The sequence below is a fragment of the Micromesistius poutassou genome (genome assembly GCF_964030765.1).
Source record: "Micromesistius poutassou genome assembly, chromosome: 11".
NCBI lineage: Eukaryota > Metazoa > Chordata > Actinopteri > Gadiformes > Gadidae > Micromesistius > Micromesistius poutassou.
Genome location: NC_140281.1, coordinates 4,985,710 through 5,003,209, shown reverse-complemented (window position 1 = coordinate 5,003,209; position 17,500 = coordinate 4,985,710). Strand labels below are relative to the sequence as shown.

The window sequence follows — 17,500 nt, the reverse complement described above, 5'->3', positions numbered from 1 at the left end:
ACAACGTTAACGCACAACAGACATCCTACACATCACCGCTGCATGCAAACATTCATCTTCTTTTTCCTTTGCCCAACATGGAAGTCACAGACTTTATTTGCGGGCATGACGCAAACGACGAGGCCGCTAATTGCTAATTGTTTTCCTAAAGGCTCGCGACCCCTGCGCCAAAAACCAACTAGTGTAGAAACGCTCATTAGAGCTGAGATGACAGCTGCCGGGCTATTATGGGCCATCAATGCAGAGGAATCTGGTATCTTCTTTGGCTTTCAGGAGGCGCAGCCAATGACAAGTCATCGCTCTCTGCGTCCCATAGCTCCCTCCTCTTTATTCTCACCTGATTTTAATGAGGAAGAGAAGTAGCTAATGCGGGACTCCTGATGGCCCCTTGGCGTGGTTCCTCCGTGGTGTCCCTCACAGGGCTGGCGGGGCGCTGGGTGTCTATGAAGGGGTCTTCAGCAACAGCCGCAGGAGATCTAGTTTCAAACTCCCAGGTGTCGTTTTTTGGTATTTGGATTACATTTCGTCCGACGCGGTTATCGTGACAGACATGTCCCGCGACAAGAGGGCCGATTGTTCTTCCTGAATCAATGTCATTTTGATTAAAGTCGAAAGGCTCGGTCGAAAGGCTCAATTAGTGCTCACACACGCACACGCACACACACAAATGGATTTGGCTGGCCTATCTATGATTGGCGGCGGCTCCTCGGTGGTAGAAAGAGGCTCTTGTTGTTTTGAAGTGCGCTTCTTCGTCTCCACTGATCAAAGTTTAACCAATTGATTGCACTCTGATTATATTCGTGGCGCTCACAGTCGTCCGACCTTATTTGGTATTTATAAAGAGACCCGCTAGATCTGCATTGATGTAGGCTCGGCTGTCCCTACACATTAGCCACAGACACACACACACACACACACACACACACACAGCTTATATCCATCACATATATAATTTACTCATACGTCACAACATATTAGTTACCTATGCAGATTTCATAATCCCTTTGGAGATGTTTCTTTACTGGTGCTCTATGCAGTGCTATGTGGCCTATCACAATCCAGAAAATTAGGACACGTAATTAAAGTTCTGAGGAAGAAAGGACAAGTTGGTTGGAGGACGCGTTTCCACATCTCCCCCTCATATCCCCCTCTGCGGCCCGCTGACGGAGGAAGCCGGCCGTGTTGTGTTAGAGGGTGTAGCCTCAGTGTTAATTGACAAAAGGAGGGAAAAAAGTCTTTCCTGAGGGCTTGCTTTCATCTTGCTCTGACAGCCATACGCCTGTGTAGTCAAAATACCCTGCAGGCAAGATCCATGTACCTGTGTGTGTGTGTGTGTGTGTGTGTGTGTGTGTGTGTGTGTGTGTGTGTGTGTGTGTGTGTGTGTGTGTGTGTGTTGTGTTATACTTCCTCTTCTAGTTCCTCTATTTTTGTTTTTGTAATTTTGGGGATCTTGTTGGTTGTGTGTTTATCTTGAGCGATCCGTCCTCCTGTTTCGCGGCAGGGATTATCTCCTCTCACCGCTGTCCGAATACAGGCTCAAGATCACCTGCCCGTCCAACAGGAAAGATCTCCCTGTGGAAGAAGGATTCACCACAGACCAGAGAGAGAAAGGGGAGAGAGAGAGAGAGAGAGGCAGGAAGAGGCGAGGAAAAGGGGTCGAAGTGCGGCTAAGGGAGAGAGATTGGTCCTAGCAGTTTATATTTCATATTTTGAGTACAGTTTTGGCTGGAATATTGTACTAGTCACAATCCAGCAACACTCACATGGCCAAATAAGGCTGTCTGATTCATTTTTTTCCCTCTGGTCTTAACGGTGTGGTTTGCGAGGGGTGGGGGTGCTGGTGGACATGTGGTGCATTAGTCCTGAGCCCTGACAGACCGTCAGCAGGCCTCTGAGGTCTCTGTGTCCACTCAGACCCGCTGGGGCGGACTGAGGGACACCTGGAGCAGCAGGTGGTCAGGGCCAGCTCCCTCCCCTGGGGCCGGCTCTCCCTCTCTCCCTCCCTCACTCTCTCTCTCTCTCTCTCTCTCTCTCTCTCTCTCTCTCTCTCTCTCTCGCTCTCCCTCTGTGTGTGTGTGTGTGTGTTGCTTACAAGTGGGGTCCAGGGAGGTGAAGCATATCGAGGGAACATTCTTGCACACTGGAAGGAATCATAATAAAAGAGGTGATGAAGAGGAAGGAGCAGAGGAGTCACATTGTAGGGAGAGGAGACCCAGCGGAGGGAGAGTGGCATGCGGTTCACTCTTTCTCTCTCTCTCTTTCTCTCTGTTCCATTGATTGATAGCTGATTCCCTTTGTGAAGGGCATTCACCATTGGTTTTATGGCTGCAATATTCTATAACCAACGAGACCAAACACAACACAACACACAACAAAACACAACACAGCACAACAATGTCAGTATTTCCAGGCGGTTGTTATGATCTAAGAAAGGAGCAGGCATGGCTACAGCCTCCGCTAGCCTAGTAGCTACGTTCAAATAGCTTTAGCGGCTCATTTGGTTAATAGAGTTATGAGCTGCTTTCACATATGGATGTGCATCCGTCTATTCTCCCGCTATTCTACCGAATATGTGAATGACATATCCTAATGTTGGACCTCCTGAAAAAAGTCTACCCCTGAGGTAGTATTTTAGCCGGCGGAAATGGTAATTACCTTATATGTGAATGAGCAGTAGGATGTCTGCAATTCACACCAGTTGAGTGGGCGTGTTGACGCTTCTGTCTACGTTTGCATGTCATTGAGCACCTGCACCCTAATCGATAATCAGCCTATTGCCTTTTGTTCGCTGAGCGGTTTAAAACATATTTTAATGTGGCACTGCTTTTCAGAGTCATTCGTGGTGAACGCTAAATGATAGGTCTTATCGTAACCCTCAAGTACAACATCATACAATAAATTACAATACATGAGTTCACAGCTGCATGTGTATATAGAAAATGTTTTATTATGTTTCACCTTTCCTGCTGTCGGCTCCCAGACCGTAGTCGAGCACCACAGGGAAGTCATTCCCTCCAGGTCTGATGTTCTCTCGGTAAGGCCAGTGGGTCTGCTTATAGATCTGAATATGGTCGGAATGAAGCAGCCACCGATTCTTGACAGGCTGTGTACTTTATTCTTAGTTTCACTAACAAACACTAACTACAGTACACGTTTGCACAGACACAACCGGACTTGTTCATTACTTCACTAAACTGACATGCTAGGGGTGTAACGATACGCGTATTCAAACCGAAATATTTCGGTACGGGTCTAACAGTTCGATGCACGTTTCATTTCGGTACGTACCGAAAAAAAAATATATATATTATATTTTTAGAATTATGTTTTTATTGATTATCACACACTGTTAGTGTCTTGTCTTGTCCTGATGTTTTGTGTTGAGGACCACAATGGAAATAAGTCCTGGACTTTATTGTGTTTATCCTCAATTGTATTTATATTAATGTATTTTCATTTGTGTAAGGCATTTGTTTGATACAATTTAATAAATCAAATCAAAATCAAATTGTTTAATAAAATAATAAAAACTGCTGTACCGAAAAACATACCGAACCGTGACTTAAAAACCGAGGTACGTACCGAACCATGACTTTAGTGTATCGTTACACCCCTATGACACGCACTACTGCTCGCTCTCCTTGCTCGTCCACTCACACACACACACACACACACACACACACACAATGCCATTCCTGCGCACACACATACACTACTCTCGTAACAATTATTATTGACAACAGTTAGCTAAACATTATAGGGTCCCGTCCTTCCACTCCCTGTTTTCTCAGTTAAACACAGAAATCAACTACATTTGTCCCAGTGTTTGTTAGATGTGAAATTAAGCCAAAAAAGACGCTCTCTTCCTCCGGTAACGGTCATTTGCGATGCCTTTCTTGTTCGTTGTTTCTTCTATTTGTCTCTAACTCATGCTCCAATCTTTCATCAATCGATGCGGATGTTGTGGATGCAACGGAATATATGCATCGCTGCAGCAACAATTAAGATGATCGCGATGAGTTCTGCCGATCTGCCTCCGCGCTGTCTGCGGTCAAACCAAAACAAACCGAGACCCGTCATATCCTGCCCCTTGCAATCCCGCCCCCCTTAAGCAGCCGGAGATTCTACTGATGACTGAGCGACACCGATGTCCGCATATCGGGCGTCAAGTGTGAATAAGTGTGATTGAGCCTCACGGTCGAACCTCCTGATCCACAAATGCGGAGAAAAGACGGAGGTCATATGTGAAAACAGCTATGGTGTGTTCTATATGCCTTGGACACCAGCCTTCCGAGTTGCACTTAAGACGTAATTTCCTGTATCGTAGCATTTATAGCGTTCCCGTTTGTCTTTGTGATTGTGTCATGTCATTGGCTAGTCATTGTTATTGTTAGCATAAGCCTCTTTAGCAAACCAGCTTGAAAACAAACAACACAACTTTACTTTGTATTGCACGCACAGCTAGACCGTGCAATGCATAAATTGGAGACCGGAATAAAGTAGCAATGTAATCTAGTGTGTAAGAGCATTAAAAATCGACATTAAAATGACCTACGTGGCACAAATACAAAGAGAATAAATATCTTTATGGGCGCAGCCATTGTTGTTGTCGAGTTGCCTGACTGAACTCGCTCTACTCTCAGAATTCCGAGCATCCGTGAAATGCCGCAAGAAAACTGGGAGATTTCCCCACTCGCAACTCGGAAGGCTGGTGTCCAAGGCATCTGGAACACACCATTAGCTCCATTCCTTCTTCTGCACATACACACGCACGCACACACACACACACACACACACACACACACACACACACACACACACACACACACACACACACACACACACACACACACATACATTGTGTTTGCCATAGTTTGTCTGGTGTGTTGCTGTTAGCTCATTGATTAAGTGCAGGCGGTATGAGTGTGTGAGTGTGTGTAGACAAATAGCCCTTGTGTGTGCAAAGTAGATATTTGGACAAAGATTAGGGAGCGTTTAAACGAGCCAACCCAGACACACTCTTGTGGCTCCACACACACTCACACACACACACACAAATACACACACACACACACACACACACACACACACACACACACACACACACACACACACACACACACACACACAGCCTATCTTAGGTATAATAGATAATATACATGTATGTTTTCACTGTGTGTCTTTCTTTCTCACTCAAATCTCTGTAGCGTGTTGCAAGATGGCTCCCGACATTAAGAACATAACCATTGTCCCAGAGAGAGAGAGACATTAAGACATAGAAAGAGAGACATTAAGAGAGAGAGAGACATAAAGACATTGAGACAGAGTAAGAGAGAGAGACAAACTGCGTTTACATGACACTCAAGAAAGTCTAATTATTGGCTTAGTCCAACTATGATTGGATTATTAAGATGCATGTATACACCTTAGTCGAGCTAAAATCGAATCGAATTGGGTTACTCATAGTCGAATTAAGACCCCTAGATAATGCGATTCATAGTCGAGTTAAGCGTGCATGTACGGAGTCTAATTGGATTATGCGTTGAATTGCGTTCTGCGCATGCTCGAGATCTTTTCCCGGGGCCGTGAGCCGGAAGTAGAAGGAGATGATAGTCGTGTTGTTGTTGTCGCCATCGGAAAACGAGAAACGGCGATTTATTTAAAAAGGTAGCACAGAAAATGGAGAAAGCCGGTGAATGTAATTACCCCCTATAAGAATTGTGTCCCGGCCGCGGGAGTGCGCATGGCATGCATTCATTAAAGGTGGAAGCACACAGACACTACGCTTCAATTTCACCCAAGGCTGAATTAAAAGTACATGTTTTTCTAAATGTGGGTCATCAACGAGGTTGTAAAGTAGTAACTTCGGGCACACCTGTCAAAATTAATGTTTTTTTCTCCCGATGTGTTTACGATCTTTATTCATTCATTGCGCCGCGGCGGGGAATGTATACGGACGGGCGGCGGAGGGGCTGCTCCGACGGGAGAAAGATGTTTTCAGTAGACAGCTGTCAACTCACTTCGGATAGGTGATTTATTTAGATGGAGGAAGCCGGTGTTGTGCCAATGTAGTTACCCCCTACAAGGAGTTTATCATCATAAACATGCATTCAGTACACACTATGCTTCGATTTCACCCAAGGCTGAATTAAAAGTACATGTTTTTCTAAATGTTGGTCATCAGTGAGGTTGTAAAATAACTACAATCTTTATTCATTCATTGCGCCGCGGCCAAACTGACGGGGGTATTCTCTGATATTATGAATCTTACAGACTCCGTCGGATACTCCGACTCTATGGTACGTCCACAACAAGTAAAGACTCCTAGTGGGGTTTATCTCGCCCATGTTCCGACCTCTCGGTCGTATGCGGACTCCTCCGCTGGCAGAGCAGCCGGAGGAGTCCGCATACGACCGAGAGGTCGGAACAATGGAGCGTCAGAGAAATTATATGGACCCGAAGTGAACTGACAGCTGTCTACTGAAAACATCTTTCTCGAATGCCGCCTGAGTTTGTTGTTGCTGGTGACATAAACACCTATCGTACCGGGGAATGACACGCTTCAGCCAATTTTCCATCGGCAGTGATCGCTTGTCTGCTCGCATGTGTGTGTGTTATTTTATGTTTTTTAGGATTTCATTCCAATGTTTTCCTTGTCTCTTGATAGAGACAGCATCCGTGGGCCTAACTCCTCAAATAGTAGTCTCTCTCTCTCTCGCTCTCTCTTGCTCTCTCTCCCTCACACTTCCTCTCTTATACTCTCTCTCTTGTTCTCTCTCTTTCTATCTCATACGCTCTCTCTTGTTCTTGCTCTCTCTCACACACACTCTACTGTTCTCACTCTCTTTCTCTCTCATACACTCTTGTTCTCTCTCACTCTCTCTCTCTCTCTTTTATATGCTCTCTCTCTCGTTCTATATCTCTTTCCATTTCTATTTTTCTATCTATGTGGCATTCATCTATCTACACATTTTGTGGTGGACGCACAGACTTTGTCTTCACACACACACACACACACACACACACACACACACACACACACACACACACACGAATGTGGCGCCTGAAACGGAGCGCTCCAGCTGTTCCTCCTCTTGGGAGATGTGCACTGAATGACGTGGGGAACATTCTGTCTGCCAGGGCTTCATCCAGAACACATTGGCCCCTCACTCTCTCTAGCTGTGTTCAGCTCTGTCTGTGACATCACTACACAACACAACGCCTGCTGAAGATCCTGTGGACGCTTCCTATTTTGTGCTATTACACACAGGGTGTAAATAGATAGCTACATATATATATATACACACCTCCCAGTCCCTCCTAATTTATTATCTTATCTCCAAATTTCTTAAGTAAGCCTCCCAATGTCCACCCCCCCCCCCTCCCCATCCACAGTCCTCTCTCTGGTCCTCCTCTTCCTACTCCGCCCCTACTGCTGTCTCATATCAGTTTTCCATATAATACCTAATCTCTCTCTCTCTCTCTCTCTCTCTCTCTCTCTCTCTCTCTCTGATGCTCTCTCTCTTTCTGATGCTCTCTTATGCTCTCTTTCTCTTTCTCTCTCGCCCTACCCCCGGGGAGAGTTCCAGAGGAGTTAAGACATGCAGACTCTCTCTCTATCCCTTCTCTCCCAGTTGCTCCCTATGTCTCTCTCTCATGGTTCCTGCTGAATAGTGGGGAGAAATTGCTCTTGATTTATAATTGCTTCCATTCACCCTGGTGCATGAGCTGCCAAAAGAGTATGGGGCCCCCTTTTTACCCTTACTCCCCCCCTCCTCCTCTCTCCCCTTCCTCCCCCCCAGCCCCTCCTCCCTCCGCCTCCTCCTCCTCCCTCCCCCACCCCTACCTATCCCTACGGTTGTAGGGTTGTACGGTTGTTTCCCCCCTTTTTTCTGTCTCTCTCTCTCTCTCTCTCTCTCTCTCCCTCCTCCCCCCCCCCCTCTCCCTCTCTCGATCCATAGCATGTAAATCAATATTCGAGTCGAGACGAGAGCCAGAGCCAGTTCTGTATCTCTAACACATGGATAAAGAAAGTGATTGTCTAGCTCTGTGTGTATGTGTGTGTGTGTATGTTGGGTCTGGGTGTGGAATACTTCCTGAGGTTTGCGTATTCTGCTGCCTCTGTGAGTATACTTTTGCCATGTAAGTCAGGGTTAGTGTGATTGTTAGCGTATGTGCCAGCACACTGCACGTCTGTGATTCTGGGGACGGGCTGCTGTTGTTTTGTAGAAGGCAACGAGAATTATTGTGGTTACGGGAAATGTCTTGCAGCTTGTGTGTGTGTGCGTGTGTGAGTGATGTGTGCGCTATGAAGCCCTATATTGCTTTGGCTCTCCCAGCGCTGCATGGGAATGATTAGGTAGTGTGTGAGGAGGCATTAAAACTTCTTGGCGCTCTTTGAAAGCCTCTCAGAACTCTCTCTCGAGGTGAGATTACACACACACACACACACACACACGCATGCACAGTTTCACACACGCACAGATTTGTACATCCCTCACATCCCCCTCAAACACACACAGCAAACACACACACACACACACACACACACACACACACACACCCATCTGGTGGGTTCCCATGGCACAGTGGCGTCCCACGGCAGGGCCAGATATGTGTGTGTTTTTAAACCGCCGGCATGGTAATTAGCTCTCTCCCATTACTTGAGCCTCGTTATCTAAATTATGCAAATTCTGCCAGCGCCTAATTGATTAGAACGCCCTCCCTCCCCCTCCCTCCCAATTCCTAGGCTCCATTGCTGTCCAGATTCCTTCAGCTAATCCCCAAGACATTCGGGAGCTCGTTAGGGACCAGCAGGCTCGTTAAGACTCTGAGAAGAGCTGGGCATGTCCGCACATATGGGGGGGGGGGGGGGGGGGGGGGGGACAAATTCTCAACCTTGTTAGAGACCCTTGGGTGCCTTAGATGTGTACCCTAATACCATGAGACTGGGGTCTGGGAAGGGGGTGGTGATGGGGTTGTGGCAAACCCTCCACCTGGTGGAGCGGTTGGTGTGAGCAGAAGAGTCTGGGTCGGTACGTGTTTGTGTTCAAACTGCGTTGAGTACTAACCTAATGTGAGATCGTATTGTTATTCTCACAAAACCTAGCAATATATCCCACTTAAAAATCCAACAGACAACCATTTTTTTTTATACCCATGACATTATTTGTTATATATGTATAACAAATAATATATATATTATATATATATTTGTTATATATGTTTTTTTGTATTGTCTACAATACAAAAAACAGCACAAGCTCTACTTTCTGAAAGTAATGGAGAAACCATAAGGGGGGCTCTGATTCCCCAGCAGCCTGATTGCAGTGTCAGAGGGTCCTCATCACCAAACAGGACAGTGGAATACCATGACTACAAATGTGTGTGTGTGTGTGTGTGTGTGTGTGGGTGATGGCGTGCTACCCCCACCCCCTCACATTTCCTGCCAAGCCCTACCCAGATCCATTACAGCCGGCAGACCCTCCAGTACCACCAGTTGATAACCATTGCCTACTATCTCCCCCATCCAGGGCCCATCTCTAGGGCATGTCTCTGGGCCATCTCTCAGCCCGTCTCTGGGCCCGTCCCTGGGGCCCCTCTCTAGGCCCGTCTCTGGGCCCCCTCTCTGGGCCCGTCTCTGGGCCCCCTCTCTGGGCCCGTCTCTGGGGCCCCTCTCTAGGCCCGTCTCTGGGGCCCCTCTCTAGGCCCGTCTCTGGGTCTGTCTCTGGGCCGTCTCTGGGGCCCCTCTCTAGGCCCGTCTCTGGGTCTGTCTCTGGGCCGTCTCTGGGTCTGTCTCTGGGCCGTATCTGGGTCTGTCTCTGGGCCGTCTCTGGGTCTGTCTCTGGGCCGTCTCTGGGTCTGTCTCTGGGCCGTCTCTGGGTCTGTCTCTGGGCCGTCTCTGGGTCTGTCTCTGGGCCGTCTCTGGGTCTGTCTCTGGGTCTGTCTCTGGGTCGTCTCTGGGTCTGTCTCTGGGCCGTCTCTGGGTCTGTCTCTGGGTCTGTCTCTGGGCCGTCTCTGGGTCTGTCTCTGGGTCGTCTCTGGGCCCAGGTGCTGCCGGAGGGAAGAGGGACGCTGGCACTGGTTAATTTTGATTTTGCACCCATCTAAGATTCCCTCCTCAATCTTTCCCGCCAACGGGCCCTGTCAGGGGCCGGGGGAGTGGGCCGGGGGGGACGGGGCCAACAGCTTGACCGAGGGACAATATAATGGGTTATTCATCCACGGATCTCCCCCTCACACACAAACACACACGCACACGCCCTGCAGAACACTCACAGTGACCAGGCCGCTGCTCTCTCCTCCTGCTCCCCTGCCAGTTGACATCCCCTCTATTAATTTAAGTCGTTGTTCTGCTTTTTCAGTCAACCTCTCCACCCCCTGCTTACCCCCACCCACCAACACCAAACCCACCCAAAAAAAGAGCCCTCTGCCCATCTCACATCAATCCCTCCAGCTTCCCCCCCTCTCCTCTCCACTCTCCTCCTGAGGCCATTCAGGAGGGCCCATCAGCTCTTTCCCGGGCCCTTCAGAGAAGCGTCTCCCTTTTCTACGGGGGTCCACGAGGGTCTTTGTCCGCGCGCCGGCTCACTGCTTTACAATGACTCTCCACTCTATTAAGGTGTGTTCTGCCTGTTAACGTCGCCAGGGGCAACCCGCCTCCCGCATGGCAGCTATGCAGCGTGGCATTGTGGGGCTGCGGGCCCCGAGCAGTGAGGGAGGGGGAGGGCGGTCAGACCCCCCCGTCCCACCCCGGCACTCCTCACACTTGACACCACATGTGTTTATCTAAAAGGGGGGGGCTTTGTGGTGTTTGGAGAACCTCAACAAGGGGGAGGAGGGGGGTAAAAGGATGTAAAACCAGGGTGCAAGGGTAGAAACGGAGATGGGGGGGGTGATAAATATTCAACAGCTCAGCTTCTCAGAAGAGGTTGCGGCCCTTCCCCCCCCCCCACCCCCCGGGCCCCAGACGGAATGTGAGCACGCTGTAGGAGGCTCCAGTCTGATTTTATCCAATTAGCAAGGTTGTCAAAATGAATTTATCCAGGGAGGCAGGGGACAATGTGGGCCCCGGAGGAGGGTACAGGGGCCCTCAGTTCCTTTGGCCTGAGCACTGACTCACAATGAACTTTTATCTCAGGTCTCTCGCTCTCTTTCTCCCTGTCTTCCTCTGTCTCTCTCTCGCTCTATTACTCTCTCAGTCTATCTGTTGCCATCTCTTACTCTTTCATTCTGTCTCACTCTCTTCCTCTCTCTCTTTCAGGTCTCTCCCTCTCTCTCTCCCTCTTTCTCTCTTCCATCTGTCTCTGTCTCTGTCTTTCTCTCTCTCTCTCGTCTATGTGTCTCTGTCTCTGTCTCTCGCTGTCTGTCTCTCTCTTTCCTTCCATCTCATAGAGATGTATGAACTTGAAGCCTGTATGTGTTGAGACCCTCTGGTCGCATCGCTCAGTAGAACCAGCCCTCCAAAACATGTCCCCATGCCAGTTGTGTGTGTACTGTAGGGCTGGTGCGTCACACACATGTTGACACCAGGACCACGCAGTGACACACAGCCAAAACACCCTCTCTGGGGCTGGCATTGGAAAGAATGTGTGTTAAACTTTAAGCACACACACACACACACACACACACACACACACACACACACACACACACAGTCATGTCTCTGCGATAGAACTACCAAGCATGCACACACACAGAAACAGACATGCAGAGACACAAACATTCAGTTAGCACATAAATCAGCCATCGGCAAAGTTAGCTCTGTTTTATATCAGTATGGCTGAAGCAAGAAGTCTCTCTCTTTCCCTCTGCCGCTCTCTCTGCCACTCCTTCCCTCTCCCTCTCTCTCTGCCCCTCCTTGTTTCTGTCTCTTTCTTTGCCTCTCCTTGTCTCTGTCTCGCTCTGTCTCTCTCTCTCTGCTTCTCTTTGTCTCTTGTCTCTGTCTCTCGCTGCCTCTCCATGTCTCTCTCTCTGTCTGTCTCTCTCGCTGCCTCACCTTGTCTATGTCTCTGTCTCCCTCTGCCTCTCCATGTCTCTCTCTCTGTCTCTCTCTGCCTCTCCTTGTCTCTGTCTCTCTCTGCCTCTCCTTGTCTCTGTCTCTCTCTGCCTCTCTCTCTGCCTCTCCTTGTCTCTGTCTCTCTCTCTGCCTCTCTCTCTGCCTCTCCTTGTCTCTGTCTCTCTCTCTGCCTCTCTCTGCCTCTCCTTGTCTCTGTCTCGCTCTGTCTCTCTCTCTTTCTCTCTGCCTCTCCTTGTCTCTTGTCTCTCTGTTTCTCTCTGCCTCTCCATGTCTCTCTCTGTCTCTGTCTCTCTCTCTGCTTCACCTTGTCTATGTCTCTCTGTCTCTCTCTGCCTCTCCATGTCTCTCTCTATCTGTCTCTCTCTCTGCCTCTCCTTGTCTCTGTCTCTCTCTGCCTCTCTCTCTGCCTCTCCTTGTCTCAGTCTCTCTGCCTCTCCTTGTCTCAGTCTCTTTGTCTCTCCTTATCTCTGTATCTCTCTCTACCTCTGTTTGTCTCTGTCTCTCTGTCTCTCTCTTTCTTCCGTTTTGGGGACACGACTGGAAGGGGTTCGATGGAAACACTGGGATGTAAGATGCTGGGCCAAACGTTTTCTTTCCTGTTTGAAGCCCAGTGATGGAGTGGACCAGGTCTTCTGGACCATACGTTGGGGCTGCTTGGCAAGCGCTGTGGATATAGTCGGCCTATTACTCCTCCTCCATCTTTGGTTCTTCCTCCCTCCCTGTCATCTTAGTTTGGGTCAAACACAAGAGAAAGCTAAAGAAAATGTCAACAACAAAGTGGGGAAAGGCCATTTGGGGAGCCTAAATCCAAAGTATTTCATAGTAACTTGAAGAAGTAGTACCTCTAACCTTACTGTGTTGATGCTCTACACAGGAGCGATTGATGTCTTCTGTTCCACAGGCTTGTTAGCTAATGCTATTAGCAACAACAACAAGACACAACCCCAAGGCCTGCTTCATGTGTGTGTGCCCATGTTTGGTCTCTTTCAGGCTTTAGGGACTCTCGCACAGGTGCTGCATGCGGTCACACATGTCTGCTAATGGCTTGTGTCTATACAGCCAGGGGCCACGGAAGCCACAAATGGCTACCGCTGTACAACCTGGGAGCGAACAGAGTGTCATCTGTTGGCTTCTCCAGCCTGTTTGTTTGTTTAGCTGATGTCTGAGCCAATTCTTCTAGTACTTTCAATGAGAGTAACCGATGGAATGAATGAAAGGTTAGCATCTCATTTGTAAATTGCAGCTTTCAGCTATTTTTCTGTTCTAGTTTTTTTAGCTAGTTTTCTAGATAGCTTTCCCTAGCTAGTCTTCCCTAGCTAGTTTTCTAGCTAGCTTTCTAGCTAGTTTTCCCTAGCTAGTTTTCCTCGCTAGTTCTCTCTAGTTTTCCTAGCTTTAGCAATTAGTTTTTCCGCCCATCAGCTCATTGGTTTGTTTTTAATAAATGTTCCTGGCATCCTACCCATGTTCATTGGTGCCATTAGATGATGATGAAGATGATGAACAGGCACTGTAATAGTTTCCATTCTCTTCTCGATTTTGGCTCCGCTGTGTCTGTTTGTCTCAGTGTGTGTGCTGCCTGTGTGTGTGTGTGTGTGTGTGTGTGTGTGTGTGTGTGTGTAATAATTCGGACATGGAGCAGTTAGTTTGAAAGCGAGCAGCCTGATTGTCAGGCACTCCTTTCTACTGAAACACAAGATCAGGGAAAATATGGTGGAGGGAGAGAGAAAAATTAACAAAATGTTGTATTTTTCCAAGTGTTGGATGCAGCATAATATAATCCCATGGGCGGGAGCATTTTGACTACATATACACATGAGGGAGAGAGAGAGGGAGAGTGAAAGGGAGTGAGAGAGGAAGAGAGAGAGAGAGAGAGAGACCACCCTCCTTATCCTGACGGGAAGTTGTTAGTTTAACCTGACAGCAAAGAATTTTGGAGACTTGGCAGAATGCGACAAGAGAGAAAGACCCCTAGCCTCCTCCTCCTCCTCCTCCTCCACTTTTACATTAACTGTTAATAGGCTGACCGTTACCATAATAAATATGTCGCTTTGCCTCTCAGTCTCAGTCTCTCTTGTTCTCTCTCTCCTGATCTCTATATCTCTCTCTCTCTGTCCTTCGGTCTCTCTTACTCACGTCTCCCTCTCTGTTTCCAAGTGTACCTAAAGTAAGGTCCACTGGTACAACATACAGGTTTCCCTCCTTAGTGGTGCTTTGTAGCCTGAATGCAGCCTGTGTGTGGGTCACCCCCTCCCTTCCCGCTCCCCCTCCCCCCTCCTCCATCTACCTGGATCCATTACACCTGAGTGGCGGCTGGTCTGAGGGGCAGAATGCAGGCGCCCCTTCTGTGGAGCTCAGACTTGATGCGCACAGGTAGGGGAGGGGTGAGGGCGAGGGAGTAGGTGTGAGGGCGAGGGAGGAGGGAGGAGGTAGGGGTAGGGGGGTGTAGACCGGGGGAGAGAAGAAAGACTTTGTTTGTTCTTCACTCACCTCACCTGGCACAAGGTTCGTCCCCAGCACACACACACACACACACACACGCACACACACACGCACATGCACATGCACACACATGAACGAACACGCACACACAAATGAACACACAAGGTGTAAAGGTGTGTACTGTACACAAAGAGTACAAGTGTACCGTACACGAGGTGTACAGGTGTGTAACATGTGTGTAACGTACACAAGGTGCACAGGTGTGTACACCTCACAAGGTTTACAGGTGTGTAGCGTACACAAGGTGTACAGGTGTGTAACGTGTGTGTACTGTACACAAGGTGTACAGGTGTGTACTGTACACGAGGTGTACAGGTGTGTAGCGTACACAAGGTGTACAGGTGTCTGTCTCTGTGTGTGTTTGTGTATGTGCTCCTCTAACGGTCTTCTTGTGTGTGTTTCAGGTGGCTGTGTATGGAAGATGGCCAGACGTTCAGACCGGACTTCGTGGATGAGAACCATTAGGGCTCCTGTGTTGTGCACTTTGGGCGCAGTACTGCTGTGGTGCCTGCAGGCCGGCGCCACCACCGGTGAGTCGACCAATCACGCTGCAGAGCTGCTGCTCCCGCCCTATCTTTTAAACCCTGGTTTAACTCTTGTGTTCTGGTATTTGAAAACGTTTATATTTCCTACATTACACTCACCAAAACATTTATGTTCTGCTATTTCTGTTTAACATGTGAGATAGGATGTGAATGCAAAATATTATTATCATTATTATATTTCCCAAAGTGAAACTTTATAAATAAAAAAGTAAAATAAATAAATGTACTTTGTCCCATCCAAGTTACAACCAAGGGTGAGAAGGCTAGTACCAGTACACACCCCAGCCTCCATGAGCTAACCTAGCATGCTAACCTAGCGTGCTGCCCTCCCCAGACGAGGTGCCCGTGTTCTCTGAGGAGCCCCAGTCGGTGGTGCAGAAGCTAGGGGGCAGCGTGACACTGCGCTGTAGTGCCCGCCCCGCCTCCGCCAACATCAGCTGGCGCCTGGACGGCCGCGAAGTTGGGGAGCTCGACGGGGATGCAGGGGTGGTCCTGGAGCCCGGGACCCTGCTCATCCCCGCCCTGTCCAACCGCACCGTGGGCCGGTACCAGTGTGTGGCCACGGCCGCTGCCGGGGCCCTGGCTAGCATCCCTGCTAACGTCACCGCCGCAAGTAAGAGACGCCCTCAGACCCTGCACATGAAGCCAAGCATACACATACACACATGCTCAGATGCAACACACACACACACACACACACACACACACACACACACACACACACACACACACACACACACACACACACACACACAGCTTTCTGGGCCATTTCTGGGAAGGCCACCATATGTAAATGGTATTATCCAGATAAAAAACACTTTATTTATTGGAAGCTGTTGTGGCTGTTATGAATCAGCCTTGTCCGAAAAGACTAGACGCCTAGATTTACAGGCTGGTTGTTTGTCCAAATCTGCTAGCAGGTCAGTGATTTAGCTGTTAGCCCGCTAGCACAACATTTACAACTTTCCTGGAGCAGTGAAAGCACATAATTACCATTACGACCCCGCAGAGCGTCTCCACAGCTGAGTTATCCTCCACAACAGACATTACTCTGGTGGAGAGAGAGAGAGAGCCCGCGCGCGCGAGAGAGAGAGGGAGACACTAGCTGCTTTCACGTATGGACGTACAACCCGCTATTCTCCCGTTATTCTCCAGACGGGCCATATATGTGAATGACATATCCTGACATTGGACCTCCTGAAAAAAGATTACCCCTGAGGTAGTATTTTAGCCGAAATGCCTTATATGTGAATGAGCAGTAGGATGTCGGCATTTCACACCAGTTGAGTGGGCGTGTTGATGACACTTCAGTCTACGTTTGCATGTCATTGAGTGGCACCCGCACCCTAATCGATAATCAGCCTGTTGCCTTTTGTTCGCTGAATGGTTTCAAAAATATTTAACTGTGGCGAACGCTAAATGAAAGGTCTTATCGTAACCCTCAAAGTACACATCATACAATAAATTACAATACATGAGTTCACGGTACGTGTATATAGAAAATTATTTTTTTATTATTATGTTACACCTTTCCTGCTGTCGACTCTCAGACCGTAGTCGAGGAGCACAGGGGAGACATTCCCTCCAGGTCTGATGTTCTCTCGTGGGTAACACCCTTCACTTTGACCGGCAGTGGGTCTGCTTATAGATCTGAATATGGTTGGAATGAAGCGGCCACCGATTATTGACAGGCTGGGTACTTCATTCTTAGTTTCACTAACTTTACAGTAGGGCCTACACGTTTGCACAGACACAACCAGACTTGTTCATTACTTCACTAAACTGACACATGCTACCGCTCGCTCTCCTCCCTCGTCCACTCACTCACACACACACTGCCATTCTCGCACACACACATGCACTACTCTTGTAACAATTATTAACAATTATTAACAGTTAGCTGAAAATTATAGGGTCCTGTCCTTCCACTCCCTGTTTTCTCAGTTAAACACATTCTGTTGCCCGTTCTGCCTCCGTGCTGTCTGTGGTCAAACCAAAACAAACCGAGACCCTACGCCCTTGCAAGCCTGCCCCCCTAAACCAGCCGGAGATTCTACTGATGACTGAGCGACGCCGATGTCCGCATATCGGGTGTGATGTAAGCGCATAAGTGTGAATGACCCTCATGGTCGAACCTACTGATCCACAAATGCGGAGAAAAGACGGAGGACATATGTGAAAACGGCTATAAAGACATGAAGAGAGAGAGAGAGAGAAAGAGAAAGAGGGAGAGAAAGGGAGAGGGAGAGAGAGGGGGGCTGATTTGAAATGCACCAGGGGACAGAGCAGAGAGAGAGAGGGGTGGAGGGGGGCCCAGGGTAACATGAACCCGTCCTAGGAAAGGGACCCCGGGGCCGGACGGGCCAGTCAGACCGGGGAGTGACGGATCGTGGCTGCCCCCCCCCCCCTTCCGGACTCTCTGTCCTCCACAACACCA

At 48.7% G+C, this 17,500-nt stretch overlaps 1 protein-coding gene across 2 annotated transcripts in view; it reads left to right on the top strand.

The window, feature by feature from the left end:
* The window catches only part of boc (BOC cell adhesion associated, oncogene regulated), a 38,373-nt gene that overhangs the window by 787 nt on the left and 20,086 nt on the right, over positions 1-17,500 (top strand). For both annotated transcript variants that reach the window (XM_084474987.1, XM_084474986.1), the window contains exons 2-3: positions 14,923-15,048; positions 15,398-15,676. In XM_084474987.1, the coding sequence (XP_084331113.1) occupies positions 14,940-15,048; positions 15,398-15,676 (388 nt within the window). In that variant the 5' untranslated portion in view covers positions 14,923-14,939. The remainder of the gene's footprint in view (positions 1-14,922; positions 15,049-15,397; positions 15,677-17,500) is intronic.